The following is a 25041-nucleotide window of genomic DNA, read 5'->3' as shown; positions in this document are numbered from 1 at the left end:
TTTAGGTCGAATCTGAGCTGTTTTTTTTTTGACCAGGTTATAATTCGGAAGTGGGGGTGAGTTGGCAAACAATTCAATTTGAAGTATCTGTTTTCAGTTGCAGAAGTTCGACTCGATAGGGGATTTTTTTCGCTCCGTCCACGGTGTCCTTTGGGGAGGAATTGGATAACGCTCAAATTCAGAAACTGACTTTATTTCACATCCAGCCCTCGTAGTGAAGCAACTAAATAGATGATAGTGAAGTGATGAAGTATATAAAATGATTTAAAAAAATAATAAATGAATAAAAATAACAATACAAGATTGATAGCAAAATCGTTTCTCGATATCCAGGCGGAAATTGTTAAAACGGTAAATATGAAGCCTACTCACTCACTCCACCCTCAAGAATTCCTTTAACATTACCACTTTTACGAAAATAACGTTTAAAATTACGGCAAACGAGTAGTTTCCAAGATATGAAGAAATATTAATTTTTTAAAAAGTGGGAGATTACTTTTCCATAATAATTTACCGTAAAATGACCACCTACTTTGTGGTCACCATTGGGGGGGGGGGGGTTCTTTCAACTCTCCGAAAATTCTTTTAAAATTACCACTAACGTTTAAAATTCCAGGAAACAAGTAGTTTCCAATATATGAAGAAATGCACCAACTTTATGGCCACCTTTTTTTTTGTGGGAGGGGGGGGCCGTTTTATATTTTTCATTCTTTTTGGAGAGGGATAGTAAGTTATAGCACTTACTTGTATAGTTTTTTAACAGGTGCAGGTGCTCCTGCAGTTTAATTAAACGCTTTAACGTAAGTAACGCGCCGACATTAACCGAGCAGAAGAACTGTTTAAAATTTCACAAAAATTCTGTTTACATTTGGTGGGAGGCGGTGGAGGGGTGGGGGTTGTGTTGTGGCGGCCGCGGCCGTCATGCACCGCCTCCCACCAAATGTAAACAGTTAATGTCGGCGCGTTACTTACGGAAGCTGTTCTTCTGCTCAGTTTATTAAACTGCAAAAGCGCCTGTTGAAAACCATACACCTAATCCAAAAAAGAACGAAAAACATAAACCGGCAGCCCCCCCCCCCCAAAAAAAAGTGCCCATAAAGTGTGTGCATTTCTTCATATCTTGGAAACTACTTGTTTCTTGGAATTTTAAACATTAGTGGTAATTTTAAAGGATTTTCCGAGGGTAGAAAGAAAGCACACACCCTTTCCCGAAAAAATGGTGGCCACAAAGTAGGTACTCATTTTACGTTAAATTATTATAGAAAAGTGATCCTCCACTTTTTTGAAACTAAAATTTCTTCATATCTTGGAAGCTACTTGTTTGCCGTAATTTTAAACGCTATTTTAATTTTCAGCGACCCCCGAAAACCTATAAGAATGGTAATTTTAAAGGAATTTTCGAGGGTAGAGTGGTTCTTCATATTTACCGTTAAAACGTTATTTTCCTGTCTAAGGTGGCATCTTCCCGGGCGTTACCATTGCCTTTTAGAGAGAAGCTGTGTTGTGCAGAGGTTTGGTGGTGCCTTATTAAAGCCCAGCGTCAACTCTTTGATTGGATGTAGTGAAAAATTTAGACTAAAATAAAAAAACTTTTTAAAATAATAAAAAAATAGAGTAACCACATCTTATATTAAATTAAAAATAGTTTCCGGAAAACAGAACAAAAACAAAACTTTTCATTACTAAGGTAAGATAAATCTGCGACTAAAAATGTCACCGAGCTGGTGGGTCGTGCATGGGTTTGTGTCATGGGAAGGCACAATGTGCCCTGACTCTAAGTTTCGAATCGGCACACCTTTTACTTCGTCTAGTGACGGACCCTTCAAAATGTAACCAGGCACTCACTGGAAACTACCACTCTAGTGTCCAGAGCACATAAAACGTGCACGAGCCTATGTCTATGTGGCAATACCTTTAACTCGTTTGTTATCAGATACTGTGGTCAAGTTCTTTCTTCATAGGTGCTCTGGTGAGTTGCTTCTCTCAGCTGCAGCTTGGCGTCAGATTCAGGGTAGATCTGGAATCAAGTGTGTTATTCTCAAAAGTAACAGACAATCAATAATTAATAATTCTCAGATCATTTTATCTGATCTGAGATGAACAAAAACAATTATTTGCACAAAACGATTCCATATGTAGTTTGTAGAAAAAGGATTAGTTAAATTCAGGTTTCTTCTGGACTTGATTAACATAATCTGTTTTGTTTTTTTTAGATGCAGGAATTATAGCTCAAATCCAATTCTTTCAATAATTTCTCTATTGGAGGAGGAGAAAAATCTCTCTTTCCACTTTGCTCTTTTGGGGATTTCCAGCTTTTCAGACTGTGTCTAGAGTCTACACGTGCCATGTCAAGGCTAAAAAGCGAATCTCTCTATCTGCTAAAACAGTTGTTTTTTATGAAAACCCTAATTCTGATCCCACCTCTCTGAGATTAGCATTTCTTCCTTATTCTCTTTTCTTTCCCCTGAATCTCTTATTCCTTTCTGTAATCGTTTTTTTCATTTTTGTTTTTGTTTTTTTGTTTCCTATCTTTTACTTAATAAGAAAAATTGGGTTATCGGCTATTTGGGGGGGGGGGTTGCTCTCTGGAAGGGACAAGATATTCTAGTAAAAAATATAATAAATTTATAACTTAAAATATTGCAGCATTAGAATTGATTATATAATGCTAAATTGAATTAAAAGAAAAATTTAATGCTGCAATATTTGAAGTTATTAATTTATTATATTTTTTACTAGAATATCTTGTCTTTTCTTTTCCAGTTTTAACGACTAGTTCTTTACTTTTCCATGTTTAAGCTTAACCATATTACTTTTCATGCTCGCATTTTTCTATTGTAATCTATGATTTTTCCAGGCTTCCAATAAATTCACTTGTTCTTTGTTTAATTTCAGTCTTATTTTTTTGCCCCCATAAACATAACATACACATATGTAATAACAATGTATAGCACTTGTTTGCTTCAATAAAATCCCCCAATTATCTCCCTTTTATTCTTTCTTTCTGTCTGTTTCCCTTGTTACTTCTCTTTTCGTGACAGCAGTGAATTAGTAGCAACACTAGTCGCTGAAGCAACATGGTTGCTATGGAAACTAATCATAAAAACATCGCTCACCTCCTTATGTTTTTTTTTACGATTTTGAACACCAGTAAATTCATGATAACTTTTATTTTACTGAACGAAAATTGAAAATATTTTTTTCACAATATAGCTGAGAAGGTGATCTATAAACTGTAATAATTGTTTGAAACTTGGTCAAAAAATGAGTGAACGGTGAAGCTTTAAAGCAGTTCTAAATGACTAAAACTGCCACTTACCCATATATTCAAACATGGTAATGTTTGAATATATATATATATATATATATATATATATATATATATATATATATATATATATATATATATATCTGGAGGTTATTTACTTCGGCTGGCTGTATGTCACATTGATGTCGTGCTGAGTTCTTTTCTCACACTGGCTTGGTCTGTGTCTTCACTGTCTGGGCATCAGGGTAGATCTGAAATGAACTGCACCTTCAATTCAACAGGCAATCGACAAATAAAGAAAAATCCAGTGGTCATTTTTCTTATAAACAAAAAAAAATTATTATTCACTGAAAGCTACAAAACTCTGAACATTCATAAGCTTCTGACTCTAAATACAAATGCTCTGGGATTGGCGACTTTCATTAGTAAAATTACTCTCAGTAGAAGGGTCCATTGCCTTCACTTTCCATAATTAATAGACACTTGTTTTTCCTTATCCAAAGAAACTCATAATATCTGGCCTATATTTCAAGCGACTCACTGATAAATTTTGATTACCCAAGAATTTGGTTAACTGCTTTTCTTAATAAGGCTGGCCTATTCAGATGGAACTTATCAAATCGCCAAAAGGCACAATTTCTGACATTTTTGGAGATATCTTTATATTCTTAGGTCGAATCTTCCTTCACTAACGTTGTGCACTTGTGCACACGTTGTTGCCTCAGTCGAAAAGTAGACAAAAGAACAGGGAATAACTCCAACTCGCTTTCTGGTTTGTACAATGACACTTCTTCATCATTACAGCCGTGACATCACCCACGTGATGTAGAACATTCTCCACGTTTCTCCCGAGATTTTGAACGTTATCTTGTCTCTCTCAAGATCTTTGTCTTTCTTTTTTTTTAGAGCCTATTTTTCCCCTCTCACCGGTGACATTACTTCCGTGCATTTACATACATGTTCTATGTTGCATAACACCAAAATAGCTTGTGTTTGAATATTTTTGTTTTGGTCATCTCCAACTTCTTCCCTCTCTCTTTCTTCTGAAACGAATGACAAGCAGAAATCTGTCTGGCTCTGAAACGAATACTTGCCCATGCAAGAAAATTCAATCTTTTATGCTTCCAAGGCTCACATGTATGTAAATGTGTACGGATCTCACTTTCAATCCAGTCGTGCACATGCAATTCCACTTCTGCATCAGCCGGCATGATGTTCGCCTTGTCATGCATTATCTACAAAGAAGGAAAAACAGCACGCATGAACAGAAAAAAGAGTACCCTTTGTTATTGTCCATTGTTAGAAGAGTGTGGATAAAAGGGAGATAATCGTCCTCAGATTTTATTTATAGACTCCTCAACAAAGAACAGAAGAAAAAATTAAATATAGATGAATTTTTACATTAGGTTAAAACTGACGCTCTACATCTGAATCAACTTGATGGAGACGAATCTGCTTTTATTGTTCATTCTGGGCCAATAACTTTGTACTCACAGTCTAACTTTTCCAGTGATTTTCAAAGCCTGCAAGATTTATTTTATTTTATTTTTTTTTACTTTAATTTACATGAAACAAGGTATATGTCAACTGATTAGTGGACAAATTTGGGGATTTAGCAGAGAAGTCAACAAATAACTAAGCGAAAAAAAATCAAATAAACAAAAAATAAATGTTGCTGTAGCCAATAAAAGTTACTTTTGTACCTGCTTGGCTCATTTTTTTTTTTTTTTTTTTTGCGTTTCAAAGTAGTTTTAAAAGCTCTTCTTTAATCTCAGATATTCCGTTTTTACCAGCGGTTTTGCAAACAAGGTAGCGGCCTACAGATATCTTGATGAGAAACAAATCTACCGCCATCTTGTTTGCAAAAACTCTTGCAAAAACCGAATATTTGAGATTAAACAAGAGCATTTAAAACTACTTCAAAATGCAAAAAAAAAACAAAAAAAAAAACAAAACATGAGCCAGGTAGGTACGAAATAACTTTTATTGACTATGGCAACATTTATTTATTGTATATTTGAATTTTTTTTAACCTTTCTTTTTGTTTGTTGGTTTCCCGGCAAATTTATAGGGAACATCCTAAGTACAGTCGTTGAAAAAGATGTTTGTTCACTTTACATTTAAATTTCTGCATGTTGGTATAGTAAGGGAAGCCAAAAGCAGGGAATAAATTTCAAAGGAAAGCAGTCTGAGGAAAGTAGCTATTGGAATAGAAAGTTTTCTGGCATCTTTGGACTTCTACAGTGAAGAGGTGAGATTTTTCTGCTAATTGGTTGGTTGAAGAGTATTTAAATATTGAAATGATCAAATTATTGCCCTAAAGAAAACAACACTATAGTTTTATTTTTAAACTTTAATGGAAAAAAAATGAATTCAGGTAACTAGATTTTGTGGTAGAGCTGAGATCTATTCAATGTAGCTGCCTTCAACCTCGATCACTGCCATAAATACTCAGCAGATATAAATCATAAATACTCAGCAGATGGCAGCAATAAGGTTGGCTTTGGTGTTCTGGGAGGTTATGTTGGTGATGTTCTAAACCTATGACCAAACGTAGTCAAGTGGGTTTAGGTCGAGGAGGAGGGGGCCAGTTAGAGAAGGGTACAAAGTCGTAGCACTCCTTCTGAAGTCAAGCCTGGGTTTCTTTGAACTTGTGAGCTGGCGCCAAGTCTTCTTGCCACACGCAGGGTCTGTCAGCAGCCATCTGATTGCACCAGGGGATCACCATTGTCTTCAGCACATCTAGGTACACTTTGATGTTGACTTTCAAGCCAACTTCGAACATGTGAAGAACATGATGGTAAAGAGCATGAGTTGTACAGTGGCGCATCTCCGATCTCACCCGTTGAACATTGTGTCATTTTCAGACATGATAGAAGGCTCCTATCGCTCGTGGGATTTGTACACAAGTGGTCTGCAACAAAAAAAAGAAAACCTGTTTTCATCAAACAGAAATGGAATCATGTCATCTTTTCTATGGCGACAATTTTATCGTTTCACCCTGTACATTGAGGAAGTAGAAGTGCAGTAAATTCATCTGAGCATGCTTCATCAAAGTAGTTGTTAGACCAGGACAGGGATACAACATTGCAGTGATCAATCTAACAACACAAGATCTTTTAGGCTACAGACTCTTCCTTGCACCCTGTCCAAAATCAAAAGACCAGTGGTTGCTGCACTAGCCCAGATTTGACGACAATACTCCATGCACAAGAAAATCGTTGTTTTATAGAGATACAGGATACTGGCAAGTATCAGAAGTTTTCTAGCTAGGTAGATGAAGCCTACCTTTTATGCAGTAGACTTTGCAGCATCTTCTATGTATTTATTCCAATTCATGTTGGTAATGAATATCAGGTCAAAGATTCTTTAGAAGGGTACTATCAACCATGGTAATCAATGGTTGGAAAGGTTTCTTATAATTGTTAAAGGAAAGGAACTTTGTCTTGGTAGCATTGAAGTTGTGGATTGGATATGAGTCCACTACAAAAATAGAAATATTGCGGAATTACATTTATGTTTCAAAAGTAATATTAAAGATTAAGATATTTCAAATGAAATCAGTCCAAAGAAAGAAGCTGTTAGTATAAAGTTTTCCAGCATCTGGGGACCTCCTCGGTGAAGGGGTGGGATGTTACTGTTAATTGAGTTAGTTGGGGGTATTTACATTGAGAGGGTACAAGTGCAGCAAGTTTTTCTGAGCACATTCGATGGAAGTAGTTGTAAAACAAGCACCAGGATACAACGTTGTGGTGATGGGACAGGGGCTGGAATTTGGTAGACAGTGTGGAACCTATTAGGTTAGAGACTCTTATTTGAATCTTATTCAAGAGGGAGAGACTAGTGGTTGGTGTACTAGCTCAGATGTGGTAACAATATAACATGCACACACAAATGGTGTACTTACAGAGATAAAGCATATGGGCAAAGGTGAGAAGTTTTTTTTTATTCTAGTAGATGGAGTCCAGCTTCTTTGCAGCAGACTTTGCAATATCCTTTATGCATTTATTCTAATTCATGTTGTCGATGAATATCAAATGGAGGAATTTGAATGTTGGATTTATTTTAGAAGGGTTTGGATTGGACAGGAGTCCACTACAAAAACAGAAATATTGTGAAATTACATTTGTTTCAAAAGTACTATTGAAGATTAGAAATTAATATTTTCTTTGGATATTGTAAAAAATAACACAAAAAACGTAGATTTAAAACAAATATATTTTATTGAATTATTCAGTAATGTTAGATACATTTGTAATATAATGCATTTGCTGAGGAGAATTTTCAGATCGAACAACTTTGTAACAAATCAAGATGCGTGTAAATGTTGAATACAACAAATTAGAAAACAATTTAAAAAAAAAAATTCATCTTAAAACGAGATGCAAAGATGAACTCGCAATAAAAATGTCAAAATAAAAGTTCAATAATGACATAAAAGGAGTTGGGTAGCGGAAAGAGGTTTTGTTTTAATTATGATCTCTCTAACTTTGGCCGCAAATGAGAACATACGGGTCTTTTTCTGTTTCCTGTTCCTCATTTCTTTTTAGTTCAACCAGACAAATAGAACAGACTTTAAGGATGAAAACTGAAGGGCTACAAATATCAGTTGCTTTTCATTTTGGTGAGAATAACTGAATCTGTCTCAAAACTCTTATTTTATGCAGACTTTATCACTCTCGCTTCCCCCTCTCTCTTTTTTACTCTTGCTTCCATCTCTCTCTCTCTCCATCAGTATCACTTCTGTTTCTCTTTTGATCACCAACGTTTCTCTCTGTCACTCTCGCTTCCAACTCTTTCTCACTCTTGCTTCCATCTCTCTCTCTCTCTTCCCATCACCACTGCTTCTCTCTATCACTCTTGTTTCTATCTCTCTCTATCATCCTCACTTCTGTCTGTCTGACTCTCTCTATTATTCTTTCTATTGTATCGCTCTCTATCACACTCATTTCTCTCTCTTTTTCCTTATCTCACTCATTTCTGTATCTCTTTCTCTATCCCTCTCATTTGTTTCTTTCACGCTCTATCATTCTCATTTCCATTTCTCTTACTTTGTTTATTAGTTTATTAAAGAAATCAACTATGAAACAGAAGATTGAAATGCTCCATTATAAACATGAGGGAATATCACCATAAGTATTAATACTATTTAACTCATAGCTGAAAAAATAAAGAGAGATAAAGCAAACACAAAGAAAAATCTTGGATTTTGTCTTTTTGTTGCAGAGTGAGGTGTATTCATAATGTACTATTGTCTATATGATGCGTATATATATTTATATGTGCATGTCTATCTATGCAATATATATAATAGCGTGTATATATACATGCTATTGTCTAGCAGCATTGTGTTGTCTGTGACATATGGGTGTACATAAGTGTTCATGATTGTGAGTGTATGTATAACAGATTCAAGTACAGTTCATTGACGGGACAACATATACGACAGTTTTTAACAAAATGATTGATAACAGACCAAAAAGGGAACATACCTTCGCCCATTAGTTTGTCTTGGCTGACGGTTTGTAAAAGCTGCAAGATTTCCTGAGGAATGCCAATTGACACTCAAAGTATTTTTAGGCAACTTTACTTCCTCACCCTCCTCCCCTATCTTTGGAGTCGCACAGTTCTCCTGGTCCCTACATTTTGCTATGTATCTACTCTCCAACTCGATCAAACTCTGACTTAATCTCTCTCCTCCACTCTCAATCCTCTCCAGACTAACTCTCTGTGTGTATATAAAACTATTTCTTTTCTAGCTATGCCATCACTGTAGCGTAGCACTAAAGAATCAATCACTTGATCTTTGTTACGTAATCCATTTGTTATTTTTGAAAACTAAAATTCCTAACGTTTTGTTTAGATTAAAAATTCCAAAGTTATTATATAAATGTTTAACAAATATTTTATGTTTCTAAAATACCTAATTCGTTTCAATAGCATTCTTTTTGCCGCCCAAAACATTTTTCTATTCATAAACATTCACAATCGCCCGCATTTTCCAGGAGACCAAAAATATAACATTTTTATTCTTCTAAATTTAACTGACTTTGCAAATTCATTTTTTTTTTTAATGTAAACAATCTAACCAGAGGATAAAAGTGATATTTTTCTAGTAACTTAAGAACACATTTTAACACAATTTGGTGGTGGTGGTGGTGGGGTGGGGGTGGGGAATAAAGCATTTGGTCCCAAAGTGTGCAAACTTTGATAGCATTAACGCTAAGCAATATATATTTGAGGAAAACCTGTTTTTGATCTATTAAGTATGCCATCCGGAAAAATATAAATTTATTTCAAAATAACTTATGTATAAAAAAGGTGAACAAATCAGTATTATTCAGCAATATATATATATACACTAGCAGGGCGCCCGGCATTGCCTGGTCATAAAATACGCTTAAATATGATATTTTGATTGATGCAGATTTTGTATTTATTATTATATTGTAATTATTTAAAAAGTTTTTAAAAAATGACTCTTGCGCAACCACCGAGAATCAAAACCAAAACGTTTAGCTTACGATTTACTTTTTTCTTTAATGTTAATGCCTGAGCTATGAAGAAATGCTTGCTTCAAGGCTAAAAATTAAAACATGAACCAATTACATTAGACATGCATATTTGTAATGCCGTTGTTCAACCTTCACCTGGCAAATTCCTTCTTTTTTTTTTTAATTTTCACATTTTTGTACCGATTTTCCCCAGCTAAACGCCAAATATAAAGTTTCATATGGGTTCGAATACCCTGTATATTAAGTCTCATGTTTGTAAACCAAAAACTGATGGAGGAGTTTAGCAGGCAAAATTTTTAAACAAATATCTATATACGCATACATAAATATATATGGAAAGAGGTTTGTGTTTACTATAACCTTTTTATACAAATATAAATCATGTAGAATATCTTCAGGAGTATAATTAAATGTAATCTATATAATTATAAAACTTGAATGACCTTGTGACGGATGTTGTAACCACACATCCGGTTTATGACTTCCGGTTGCACATGAGTACATAAATATAAACCCATAACAGCGTAAATAAAATCGTCACGATCGTCCCAATTGTTTTTGTTTTTTTTTGCATTTAAATTATCCAAATAAACAATTGTTAATACTTTGTTTTTGTTTTTTTGTTTTTTTTTTACATCATTCATTTCCGCATTGTCTTAATTAGTTTTATTGATCTTATTATTAACATATAAATTAACTATTTAACCCAATGGGTCATGAATGTTTGTTTAAGATAAATGAAAAAAAAGTTACATTTTATTTTCACTTTCTATTTAAAAAGCCAGTCTTAACATGGGGAGAGTGTTTTTAACTATTCTGTACTTTCAACTAACAATTTCATTTAAAAAGGATATATCAAAATTTGAATTTAACTTGAAGTATTACGGTATCTGTTCAGTGCACATTTACCTATAAGTATGGCAAACCACTCACAATTCAATGGCTGTAAGTTTTTATTTAAGAATAAACAATTAAAAACAGAACGACTCATAGAAATCTATCTATATTCTTTTTTCATTTTAATATACTTTCACCGAGATGTTTCTGTTATGTCACAAAAGACTATTTTCTTTACATCACAAGTATCACGTTCATACATTAATTCCATTGCTAATATAACATACTGACCCAACGGGTCACGGATAGTCTAGTAGTTAACTAAAGTTGAGTATCCCATAAGAAAACCAGAAAAAAACTAATAGGGAATTAATTAAAATGAATGTTTAAAAGAATATGTAAATAAGCTAGATCTTTTGCAGATGAATGCAATTTCATGAACCATATATAAGAAAATTGTATTTTCTTTTTAAATAAATAGAAAAAAGGGTTTTTAATATGAATATCAATACACAAAACAAACAAATTTATAGGAGTGTGAGTGTGTATATAAACATATTCATCAAAAATATTAAAATATAAAAAATATATCTCTAGGTCTAGGGGTAGACACACAACATATATTGAAAAAAAAAAAAAAACTAAAAGGAGTTTAAGAGAAATAAAGAATTTATTGAACAGATAAACCATGAAAACAGATAAACCATGAAAACAGATAAACCATGAAAACAGATAAACCATGAAAACAGATATTTGCAAGAGAAGGATGTAAGGGAGGTAAATCAGGTTCTTTGTTAAACTAGCTTTTTTTTTTATATATGGAGGTAACCGCTTATCAAGGCCCAGAAGCCACTCAGGGATAAGGGTTATTGCAAGTACAGTACGTTAGTGTGGATATTTGATGAAGTATTTACTTAAGGGGGCGGTTCATTAGGAATTTGTTAACGTTGGACTTGAAGACATCCAAGTTGTAGTCAGGTGGGAAGCAGTCAGACGGAACAGAGTTCCACAGGCGTGCAGTTCTAAGAAAGAAGCTTTGTTCATGGAATCCATGTTTTGATTTAGGCACAGACAAAGAGTGGGGGAAATTTTTCACAGTGGATTCAACTAGACGGGTGTTTTTCGTGAAAGATTGGCGAGCTGTTTTTGTGGTATAATAACCGAGTTTGAGAAAATATAATATTTTACTTTAGTCAGAATATAAGCTCAGAAAATCAATATTTATCAAGATCCCGGTTCTTTGTGAGGGTGTTTGCAACAGGCTATTTACAGGAAATTCATTATGATCGAATTTTATTCCAGGAAATTGGCCTGAGTCATAAATAATTGAAAGATCGACCCAACTTAGTGTTTCTTCTCAGAACTGATTCAATAACTGAAGTTATGACGCTATTAGCGTCTGTTTATAGTTATGTGGATTGGAAGGTTCTGGAATTTCCAAAATGGAACACCTCGACTTTGGAACCTTCTGGCCCCCTCGAAAAAAAGAACACTTTTCTGTTCTATTTTTAGATCTCTCCAGAAATACTTAAAAAGAATCTTTTTATTTTCCAATTGTAATGTAATGTATTTTAATAGTAAAAATAAAATAAAATACATATGAGATACCTTTGAAAGCCAAATTACAATACAATATTATGAAAAATAAACAAATATTTATATGTTTAAAATTTTCATAATATTGCATTGTAATTTGGCTTCCAAATATCTCATACATATTTCATTTTAAAATTCAATCAATGCTTCTTTTACAAAATTCACTATCCTGACTTTAATAGTGAAAGTTTTATATTATTATATATTATATAATATTTTTATTTTATGATATATACTAGTGAGGGTACCCAGCGTTACTCAGGTATGTGGAGTTGTAGTAAGGCCCCCCAGGGCTGGGGTAGGAGACGGTGTGAAGAAAGGTGTTTAAAAAAAAAAAAGGTGGTAGAATAGCCCATTATAAGCAAAAGGGAATATCACTACCAGTATTAATACTATTAAACTCATAGCTAGAGAGAAGAGAGAAAGAGACAGGGATATAATGAACAGAAGCACAAATCTTTGATTTTCTAGACTCTGCAAGCTCACTTTGTTGTCTACCTTGAAAAGTATGCATGTTGGCTTGGCTAAGTAAAAGTGATGCTAACAAATGTATAATAAATCTTACAATCAGTAATCACATGTGGAAATTATATAGATACATAGAAAAGTAAATTTCCTTGTGTTTGCTAATAGTTATTTTTTGTCTGTTTTGTTTTTCACTAAATTTGCTAACTATACTGCATGATCACCCAAAATTGATTTGCTTCGTAAAGTTACTTTTTTCTGATTCAAACAGTACCCAATCAGAATTGTTTTGTTTTTTTACTAGTATTATTTTAATTAATGAAAAATTTAGATGACATGAACAAAATGCCAAAGATAGGCAAAAATTTAACTGAAATTTCAGTATCAGTATTAAAAAGTTAGTATTTTGAACCATTTGTTAAAAATAAATAAATAGATGGATGAGTTACTAAATGACTTTGTGTCATATGAAAGGAATTTAAAATGAAAAGAACTAGTGTACAATACATGCAATTCTGTTAATCATTTATTCTGTTGAGTGAGAATACCAGAAGCAGATATTGTGCCAATATAAAAGAAATTACTTGTATTATCCAATTACAACATGTCGGAAAAATGTGTCTATAAATGGTACATCGCTTATATCATTTACAAATGTAGAGTATATAACAAACTATTGCAATAATGAAATATGAAATGATAATGCCGGCGATACAGAATTATTGTATCTTATAAGAATGTGTACACGGGTGGCAATGGTAGTAAATCTGAATATGAGAGTGAATTTTTTTTTCTCATTTTCTGTATTTGTGATCAATTTAAAACAAAAATATTGAGCAGGATTAAATATTAAAATCAAAGTAGCAAGTTAAACTAAAATTTTGTTTTCTAACAACATAGATGAATATATGGCAGAAATCACTTAATGAAAAGATATAAGTATGTATATATAAGTAGATGTGTGTGTGTGTATATATATATATATGTAGCCGGGTGTAAAACTGACTTTAATGATTATTTTCATTTGTATACAACCAGGAATGCAGGATAAACCTGATCATCATCATAAGTTACAAAAATGGTTGGGTTTTTTAAATTATTAACAGTTGTTTGTTTATTGGAAGGTATGTTCCCCTCGTTGAAGCTGCTGTTTCCCTTAACACAGTTTCCGACAAGGACATAAGCAAGGAACATACACTTTTCACCATTTCCATTTGATTTAGAGTCGGAATCATTATCTGAATGATATGCCTCTTTTGCAAAGTAGCAACCTTTTCCATATTTGGCTCCTAGAATAAATTAAAAAAAAAAGAAAAATTAGAACAAAAAAGATCAACGATTACTCAAATAGGGGATGATGTTAATGGCTTAATGGATTTATATCCTGTCAGATCATTTATACACAAACCTAGTTTAATAATATGGATCTAGAAGTGACAATGGGGTTAGAGGCATAGAATATAAATTAAAATACTGCAAATCTTTAGGATGTTCTTCAATCTCCAATCAATCAGCTAGTCGCATTTCTGTAGTCAAAGTGGTAAGGCTTCCATCTGCTCTCTGTCATTGCCTTATTCTCAGTAGTGCTACAAAGAAGGTGGGCTCCCTCTAACATGCTAGAAAATTACTTCTGTACCTCTACAAAGCCACCAACTTCCAATCCTGGAGTATTGTTGCCACATTTGGTCTGGTGTATCTACTGCTAGTCTCTACTCCTTAGACAGGATCCAAAAAGTAGCATTATAAGTTGATTTTTTCTTTTCAGATAATTGTTATTTTATCAACTTGCCTGAAAAGAGCTATGTAAAAGATGCTTAAAACCGTTTGAATTATGCAAATACCATCAGTCGTTCAAAAGTTATGAGAATTTTAAGTGCCAAAATTTATGCTTTCCCGTGGACATTTTTCTTTAGAAAAAGTAGGCTAAATTACGGACCTTAACATTTCAAGAAATTCGGTAATTTCGCCACCATTTATTTATTTTTCAAGCTATTCTCATGAAACTTGGCACTCTTATGTAAAATTGTGCTCTTTCTGATTATGTATGTGGTTCTTGGCATACACAAAGACCCTATTGACGTCCGAAATGGCTCTAGCAAGACCTGAGACCATGCCACAAGAGCAATGAATTTGGATAGCTGCTGTATACTTCCATGGGGGAGAGGGTTGAATGATATATCTTTCTACCCTAAGCCATGAACTATAAATTAATATGTACAAATTTCAATTTTTTTAAACTGCTGCATGGTATTATACAGTGGGCGTCTATTCATGAAGAAAACTAAGTATTATAACGGAGTCTTAAATCTAATACGTCCTGCACTGTTGACCAAGCTCTAACCTCTGTCTCATCACTGCAATGTTGCATCCCTGTCCTTGTTTTACAAGTATTTTAATGGAATGTGCTCTGATGAACTCATGGCACATGTGGCCTCTTCGGCAAACATACAACCAACTAACCAGACAAGCAGCAAACTCCCACCTCTTCACTGTTGAGGTCCCTAGATGCCGAAAAGTCTTTTACTCTAATAGTTTCTTCCCTCAGACTGCTAGACTTTTGAATTCCATCCCTGTTTCCTGCTTGCGTAACTGTATTAACATGCTGAAATTTAAATGTAATGTAAACAATCTCGCTACTCAACTCCCTACAATCTCCTGCTAAACATGATACCAAATAGTAGTCCAAGTGACAATATGCATTGTTTAGGGTGAAAAAAAGGGAAAAAAAAAGAAAAATAGATTTCATAAATATTAAAATAGAAACATTGAAAAAGGCAATTGTTTTTTTGTTTTTTTTTTTACAAATTTCTTTATAGTTTTATTTTTTTCTCTTTTGAATAGCATACATTTATATGCATAAAACACCCAACCCTCTCCCCCATGGAAGTATGCAGCAGCTATCCAAATTCGTTGCTCTTGTGGCATGATCTCCGGTCTTGCTAGAACCATTTTGGACGTCAGTAGGGTCTTTGTGTATGCCAAGAACCACACTGACAGTTAATATGAATTGGATATGAATTATTACATTTAACAAAGGAAGACAATGAAAGATATATACTGGTATGCACGTATATTAAAATGGAAATAAAAACATTGAGGAATATTAATGTCACCAGTTAGCAAGTGCTAACTAAAACATAAACAGTTTTGTAAATGAAAAATTAAAAAAAACGAAATTTTATAACAAAACATTTTTATATCTAAAATTTCATCTAATCTAATATATAAAAGGTAAAATGTTTGTGTGTGTGCGCATGTGTGTCTTGGACCATGACAAAATAGATATTGTTAGAAAGACTGATCTCTCGAACAACAAATATCGAAAAATTGGCCAAAAATGTTAATTCTTTGACCATCAACTGGGCCGTTTTTTTGCAAGGAGGGGTCACTTTTTAGTGTTGACATTTTTGCAAAGTCATGCGTGTGCCAATCTCAATGTACGTATAAAAGACGTTATTTCGAAGGCTGTGACGTCACAAGTGCACCGTGCGGCAGACGGTTAACGCATTTGCTTTTTCACCTCCTTTTCCTCTTTCGCATTACAGGTTCGAGCCTGGTTACTGCGGCTAATTTTTTCATTTTTTGCACTTGCCTGGCTATTCACTGATATTTTCGGTTTTTTTAAGGGATTGGTTGCTCAATATCCTTACTATACTACTTCTATGCACCCGGGCAACGCAAGGTGCTCATGCTAGTAATAATATAAAAGTTATTTTCAGTCAATAAATGTTCATGCAAACTCGTGCTTGATGAAGAAAGGGTTAGAGATGTGCATACGTCACTATGTTTATAGTGTGCATAATATGCATGCATAAGTAATAGACAAATGCGAATATTTGATAGTGTAGCACACTGTGTGTGTGTGTGTGTGTTGGTTTACCTTGTTCTTGTTAGTGCGTGAGAATTGTGCATGATGTGATGGAACTTGTACATGAGTCTTGATGTGTGCTTTCCACCGCCCCTGATCAAATGCACAGAATGGGTGTGTATGGGGCGGGGGGGAATATGCTCTTGGGTCTTGAAAAATATGATTTCGTTCACCAGGTCACTTCTTTTATAAGGGTTTCTAATTCACATCAACTTGTCAGGTTTTCAGTTCAAAACGATTTTGATTTATTGAAAATATTTGGAGTTAATACCTTCACGTGAAAACTAACTTGCTTTTGGAAATGAAGAGGAGAGCGAATCCCAATGAAGTGGAGAAAGAAAGATAGTAGTCATTAGAGACATTTGCATTTTGGTGTTCATCTGAATTGTATCTCAATCTCTCTCTATATATATATATCTGCTAATTACATTCAATTGGCCTTTTGGTCAAGATCAAAGTGTAGTATCTGTTCCGGCAGATACTGCACTTAAGATAATTTGTACCAGTCAATGGAGGGGAAACCCTCTATACTGGGACAATTATTATTTTTGGTAACCAGAGTGCCCCCTTTTTGCCTACTTTAAGGGGAGCTGGTTTTTACCTCACATTAAAAACGGCCTTGTGCCTAATTTGCTCAGTGGGGGAGCAAATAAATACCATCTGTTCCGGCAGATGCTGCAAGCTATGACTAGCTATGACTAGCAAAGACCAGATGTGGGGGCAACCCCACATGCCTGACCATTAACCAGCTCCCATTTCCCACCTCTCGGGAGCTGGTCCCCTTTTTCCCTTCCCCCTCCCTTCACTCCTCACATTAAAAATCGGCCTCTGTGCCTAATTTGCTCGGTGGGGGAGCAAATAAATACCATCTGTTCCGGCAGATGCTGCAAGCTATGACTAGCTATGACTAGCAAAGACCAGATGTGGGGGCAACCCCACATGCCTGACCATTAACCAGCTCCCATTTCCCACCTCTCGGGAGCTGGTCCCCTTTTTCCCTTCCCCCTCCCTTCACTCCTCACATTAAAAATCGGCCTTGTGCCTAATTTGCTCAGTGGGGGAGCAAATAAACACCATCTGTTCCGGCAGATACTGCAAGCAAAGACCATATGTGGGGGAAACCCCACATATAAGACCTTGGTCAATGTAGGGGCAACTCTTCATACCAATTGTCACTATCCAGCTCCCCTACTCCCCGGGGAGTTGGTCCCCATTTCCCCTTCACTCCTCACTTTAAAAATCGGCCTTGTGCCTAATTTGCTCGGTGGGGGAGCAAATAAATACCATCTATTCCAGCAGATACTGCAAGCTATGACTAGCTATGACTAGCAAAAACCAGATGTGGGGGCAACCCCACATGCCTGACCTTTAACCAGCTCCCATTTCCCACCTCTAGGGAGCTGGTCCCCTTTTTCCCTTCCCCCTCCCTTCACTCCTCACACTAAAAATCGGCCTTGTGCCTAATTTGCTCGGTAGGGGAGCAAATAAATACCATCTGTTCTTCAGATGCTGCACTTCAATTTCTTGTTCTCTTTCGGTGGAGGAGAAATCCTTCACGACTGAGACAATTTTTATTTTTGTACCTTTTCTCCACGTTAAAAAACGACCCTGGTGTCCAACTCTGTCCCGTGGGGAGGCATAGTAAATAGGTACATTAAATGAGGGAGTACCCCACTATTCATTCGACATAACTAGGGAATACCTGTTTTTATTCACATATGAGTTCAGGTCTAGAAATGCATCAAATAAATCAAACATATTTTGCTATGGATTACACAACTAGCCCATTTGACATAATCGTAAGAGTGTTCACCAATGGGCTGGGAGATCAGGGTTCAATCTGTGGTCGAGTTATACGAAAGACAATAAATGGTATGTGATGCTCCTCCCACCCTTACTAAACACTTAATAATATAAAGTGAGTTTATTTACCTCCATCTCCAGGTTATGCGTGTCTTTGAAAAACTAGTGCACTAGAAGTGCATTCTCGCAGACAAAAAATGCCTGAGTAGCCCCGTTAGCATTTCCAAATAGACGAATAGCAATAAATTAACTCATTAGAGCTGAACAGAACCATACCCGAGTCTGACAGCAACAAAGCCACTGTTGCATTAATTGTCAAGGACGTATCTCAGACTAGTACAAACAAAACAAGTCTGGAGAGAGAGAGATTTACTTGTAAGAGCATAGGAAGTTACGAAGATCAGCTAAGATGTTTCTGATGGATTAATGACAGATCTGGCATTCTTCATTGCTTGGGAAGCGATGATTTGGTTGAGAAAGCAAGGGAAAAGAAAGAGAGGAAAGTAATTAAATAGTGAGGGAGGAGACAAATATTGGCTCAATAAAAGTTTTTTTGATGATTGCGGTGAAAATTGACAGCTCAACTGCACCCAGACAAACTTAGAATTTCTTAAATCAGAAGTAGTATAACTACCCATTTTAACTTTCTTTGTATACAAACTGGAATATTTAACCAAATAATTATTGGTCCCAGGACAAAGAAGGGATTGAACATAGTAATTCACTCCCGCTCATCTGTTCATCTGTTTGTTCGCACTTTTCTTTTTTGGGATTTAAAAAAAATTTTGCAGAGAGTAAAGTAAAGTTTTGCTAGAACGGACTTTCCTGAATAACTCTGGTTGCCTCAGCAGGGGCCATTATGGGAATAAAATTGCCCCAAAATCGTTTGTCCGTTCGTTTGTTCACACTTTTTTCAGTAACCATGCCTTGAATTTTTTAAATTTTGCACAAACATTAGTCATAGTGAAAGTAAACTTTTCACTTGTGGAGTGGGACCCTGCATGATCGGCTTGCTTTTTTATAAAAAAAAAAACAATTACCAATGACTTAATTATTTTTTGCTTTTTTCATATTTTGAAAATGATTCAGTTATTGTAGACATCATTAAACCTTTTCAGCAATGAACGTTTTTAGTTGAATAGTGACCTTTTGTTAGAAACCAGATGACCAACTTCAGAGACATTCTGGAGAGCAAAAGTACTGTTTTAGTACCTCTGGAAACTCATTGATGTGGAAATTGTATTACCATACAGACTAAGTGTCTGCGCATTTTTGTGCACTTCAAAGGTAAATCTGGATGTATATGTGTAGTTCCAGCATCCAGTGAATGCCTGAATACATTTAAAGGGTTCGAAACTAGACGATGTTACATTTGTGATACCATAGTTGAAGATTGCATTTAACTTGTAATTCACCATCACTGTGGACAATAGTTCATGGAAAGTAAGGGTTATAATGAAACTGGATTGCAGGGTGCATAGGTGAGTGAGAGGGCATTGTATAAATTCCCTTTTAATTGATTTTCAAATGTAATGGTAAAATTTTTTAAATGTGTAATATTTACGTTCAGTCAACCTCCAGTCAAATCCGTATCGGGTAACATCATCAATGCAATTACGCGCTGTGCCATGCCATAGTTTTTTCGGAATTTGCTGATTCTCGGGAAGAAGGTTTTTGTACCGTTCAAAAGCAACATACAGTCGTTTGTTTTCGATCCTTTCAATCTGGTAATGACAAATAAAACATATATTCAAAAGTTTTCATACAAGAGAAAACACACACACACACACACACATGCACGCACACACACACACACACACACACACACACACACATATATAGTGTATATTTAGGCAGCATTTTTTCATTTAAACAAACATTATTAGACACCAGAACAACAGAAAGCATTTGTTTAGTTACCTTTTTTATTTTTTCAATTTTTCTGATGTTTTTTGTATGTCCCATAGTTATATTTTTCTCTCCAAAGCATGTGATTTTTTTTTTTTTTTTTTTGCTTTTTGTCTTTCATCAAGACAGTATCAGGAGAATGTGTAAGATTTGGTTGAGCTGGTGGGCGAATGGTGGATAATAGTAGTCGTAACGGTTAATGTGTGTGAAGATGTTTGTGCCCTGTGAGGAGAGGGTGTCCGGTTTTGAGGTGAGGGCAGTTTCAGAAAGAGGAAGGAGGTTACGATAGGCATTTTAAAATGTTTTGGCTAGATTGGTGTATATATATATACACACCTAATTTATATAGGTCATTCACAGAAACAGACCTCATTGATAATAATACATTGGTACATGCAATTTAATGGCGAAACTGATATGGGGGGCATGGTTTTGAAAGTCGACTTATCATAATTTTTTTGTAGGTTTCCAATTACTTTTTGATTGTAGTTGAAAGCTTAAAGTTAATCTCTAAAAGAAAAAAGAAAATTTTTACAAATAAAAAAAAAGCTATAATGAAAAATGTCTTCACAGCGACATCGAAAACTGACAAGTTTAGCTAAATTTTGAAGTTAAATAAATTCATTGTAAAAAGCCCTTGAAAGATAAATATTAGTTTTTTGGGGCAATTTCAAAGATAATTAGCAAAGTCTTAAAATATTGAATTAAATAAAAAAAAAAAAAACCCACCTTGTTTATACAAAAAATAGCTTAATTGGTCCTCAAAAGTGAGAGTTTATTAACTTTGCACAATCAAAACAAATGAAAAGGCGTCACACATAAGTTCTATGGAAGTCCAAAATGTGTAGCAGAGCAGAAACAAATGGGACTTTTTTCTTCCTCGAATCAATGCCTCTCCCCTGTGCTATTCGGCCACATACTGACCAGTCAAGGGTACGGTGCATTGATACTTCCTATCCCCAAAGGAAATCGGCCAGCATCCGGTTTGAAGAAGAACAACTCATTCTTACGCAGAGAGACACCAAACGGAACGGACCTCCTTTTCTTCTCTCTCTCTCTCTCTCTCTCTCTCTCTCTCGCTCTCTCTCTCTCTCTCTCTCTCTCTCTCTCTCTCTCTCTCTCTCTCTCTCTCTCTCCATCTCAGTGTTATCTCTACGGTATCGACGATTCCACTGGAATAACTACCGCGATAATACCAGATGCCGGAGTCCAGCTTTCTACAAGGAAAATACCACATTCTCCTCGATAAACCTTTTCTGTGACCTTTTATGAAGTTGTTGCGTTTGTCATTTCAGAAGCTTGTATCAAATTATTTATTTTATTAGGGTGTGCCCTAAAAGCATTACAAACCCTAGAAATGTCAGGAAGTCAATTTTATTTTAAAATTTATAGAGGAATTGAAACAGTATTATACCTTAATTTCTTTATTTTTGAAGATTATGAAAAATATTCACTAATTTAGGTAATCCTATTTGTTGTAATAAAAAAGAAAGTGCTTATTTAATTGGAATATTTATTTACTTTTTTACATGATGACTCAGTTTATTTTTAAAAGTGTTGTAACAGAAAATTCATCTAACCCTTTTTTAAAATAAAGTGAAAATGCATTTTAAATGTGAAAAAAAAGTCCATTAAAATCACGGATTACACTGACAATTTATCTATTGAAAAAATTGGCTAAAACAATTTATTAATAATTAAAGAGAATACGACGGGTAGGATGCAAACCATGCTTCCTTTTTGTTTTTTATTACAATTTTGCCCATCCGTATTTGTCTAAGTTAATCGTTATTAAAAATACCATTCTTTAATTTTTTTTTTCTTAGTGATACGAGATCTCAATTTTTTTTCTCTTTTTTTTTTCAGAATTATAAGAAAAATCTCTTATGCTAATCTTTACACCATTACACGTACAAGAAAAATATATTACATTTGAAATTTTTGTGAAAATCGTTATCATTAAAATCATATGGAATATTTTTTTCAATTATATTATTTTTGTTGAAAATATTGAATAAACAATGTTTAATTCAATGATAATATCGCTAGTTCGACAAATTAATTTCTCTTCAAAGTTATATTGATTTCATTAACACGGACTTTATGGGCTTTTTTCGTAATGTTCCTGAAATATTAAATTATTTTTTTTATTATTAACATTTACAATGCTTTATTTTTATACTAGCGGGGGTACCCGGCGTTGCCCGAGTGTTTGTTTCCGGGACGGGGGGGGGGAGTTTTAAAAAATGTTATGGTAGGTAAGTAGGAAGGATCAAACCCGGAGTCATGAGTAAAAGTAGGAAAATAAAGTGTGAAAAAAAACAAAAAAAAAAACATCTGCAACGTTAACAGTTCGGCCACCAAGAAAAGTCCATTCTAGTTGTTTAGGAAAAAAAAAAAAAAAACGACTACAGTAGGTCGGCGCGAACGTGAACATATAATGTGAATTGTCCAGCACGCTAACCACTACGCCACAGAGCACTGCAGCTTAGTTTAGTGATTTTAAATAACTTCACATGAAAGAACTACGAAGCCAAACCGGTGTTCTCTTCTCAACTGTTCCTTGTGAACGATCCCCAAACGGTGTTAAGTGGTGGCAGGGGGAGGAGGAATTTATTAGAGAGAAAATATTTTACCACTTCCATTGATCTTAACCGATTTTGGCCGTGACTTCTCAGCAGAAAAAGTATAGAAATCTAAGATTATCGAGGAATTTGAGAACTAATAAGCCTATAACACACCTCAGATATTGTTCTGCCGTTTGTGCATATTATATTTGCATGAAATATCTTGATTTTTAATCCTATTAATGTCAAAATCAGACGGGAAAAAATGAGTTCATTTTATTTATATAGAAGACAAGAGATAAAAAAGTAAACAGAAATTCATGCGACTTTTTTAGTACTTAAAACTTTAACTTTTGCAAACGTGTTTTTTTTTTTGTTTTTGTTTTTTACAAAAATAATACACTTTCGGCCCTTTTGCAGATTAGATAAACCAAAATATGAGGAGAATATGGGGATATATTTGGGGCTACACCGCCTGTAATAATGCAATTGAATTGGCTATTGAAATTGACGTAATTACTGTAAAATAATTTAAAAATAAAAATGAAATCATATTGAAATTGACATAATAAATTTAAATTGTTAACAATATTAGAAAACTATTTTTTTTTTTATTAAATGATTCTTATTAAATACAGAAACAAACAAATAAACAAAATTACAAATGATATTGTTCTCGGATACATGATATTTAGGGCTATGACAACAGAATATTTGTATTATTGTTTGGACTCTTGAGTATATTTCCGGCACAGTTAATCAACCGAGAACCATATCATTCTATATAAAAGCATACAAGATATCAACGGATACACACCCGAGAGTAAAAAACGAGTAAATACCTGACTCGATTTCCTTCTCCGCCACACAAATTCCAACGAATGTAGACTGAACATAATTATATTTTTTATAATAATAATTATTAAGTAATTAATAGTTTAACAAAAGTGAAATTCTTTAATAATATTTTTTTTTAATTCTGTTACAATAATTACGTCAATTTCAGCAACCAATCAAATGACATTTTTATAGGCAGTGTAAGTGTATCCCCAAATAGGTCCCATTATTTTCCTCATACTTTTGTTTATCTAAACTACAAGAGGGACACATTTTCACTAAATGTAAAAAAAATACCGGGTTCTATTATATTCTGTGATTGTTAATTAATAAATACTATTCATAAATGAATAAATTCATTAAAATTAGTTGATTACCCAAATTTTGGCGAATTTTTAAATGAAGGAAGGGGTCAAAATGTTTATGCATTCTAGGGATCGGCTAATCATTTTGCATGTACCTAATAATACACAAGTATTTTTATTTTCTAGTAACAGTACTATTCTAACGCAAATATACAGTTATCAAGTAGTTTAAATCCTAGAAATAATAAATAATTCCGAAGCTTTCGGACTCAAACCGACTTTTACCGCTGGAAAACTTACAAAATACCAAAGGGGACCGAATTATTATAGTTTGGTATTTTGTACACTTGTGAAACACAATTCCATATTTCAAGGGTGATTAACTCTAAAATTGTTCGGTTTTGAGTTATTTCCCTTACGATGAGTTTAGCCTGTTTTTTTAAATTCTATATAGAAATAGGTTTGTGTTTTTGTGCGATCATTCGCTAAAAATTTTGAAGTACTATTTTTTGTTTTTTGTTTTTTCGAGCTTTTATACTTATGATTCCGTTCTTATTTAGATTATGTTGTTGGCTTTTTATTATTATTGATCCCCCGACAAAATTCACCCTTGTTCGTTCGTCTGTCCGCACTTTTCCCAGGCTTCCACTTTTCTCAATAACTACGCCTTGGAATATTTTGAAATTTTGCACAAACATTAAACATGATATGAGTAAAAAAGTAACAGAACAGATTTTCCGGTTTTCCCCTAGGGTTGCCTTTCGGGTTAAAATGGCTAAAATTGATACTTTTGTGCTAATTAAAAAAAAACATTGATGCCTTAGATTATTATAAAACTTTCTGAAAAGTTGTAACTAACTGATTTTTATATAATTTTGTGGATCAAGTAAAGATTAGATACCTTGTAGCAGACGACAAAAATAAGCGAACAATTCAAGGGACACCGTTTGTTCGACCTTGACATTGCCGTTAGTTGTTTCTAAACTTGTAAACAGGTCAAATAGCAGACATATTCGAATGTTCGCGAGCAAGATTTTTTAAAAATATATTTGCAAAACTTTTAAAGATTTAA

At 34.3% G+C, this 25041-nt stretch overlaps 2 protein-coding genes across 2 annotated transcripts in view; one reads left to right on the top strand and one right to left on the bottom strand.

The window, feature by feature from the left end:
• The window catches only part of LOC145252585 (mitochondrial potassium channel-like), a 388073-nt gene that overhangs the window by 109410 nt on the left and 253622 nt on the right, over window positions 1-25041 (top strand). The gene's annotated exons all lie outside the window — the stretch shown is intronic.
• LOC145252584 (protein mono-ADP-ribosyltransferase PARP15-like) overlaps window positions 7473-25041 on the bottom strand; it is a 93553-nt gene continuing 75984 nt past the window's right edge. Inside the window, exons 7-8 of the mRNA XM_080112247.1 lie at window positions 19917-20076; window positions 7473-13970 (exon numbers count right to left, since the gene is read on the bottom strand). Coding sequence (XP_079968373.1) covers window positions 13702-13970; window positions 19917-20076 — 429 coding nt within the window. The 3' untranslated portion in view covers window positions 7473-13701. The remainder of the gene's footprint in view (window positions 13971-19916; window positions 20077-25041) is intronic.

This window comes from Euprymna scolopes, chromosome 29 (genome assembly GCF_053919585.1).
Source record: "Euprymna scolopes isolate OS-2025 chromosome 29, ASM5391958v1, whole genome shotgun sequence".
In the NCBI taxonomy this organism is placed as follows: Eukaryota; Metazoa; Mollusca; class Cephalopoda; order Sepiida; family Sepiolidae; genus Euprymna; species Euprymna scolopes.
This window is presented reverse-complemented; position numbering and strand designations above follow the sequence as displayed.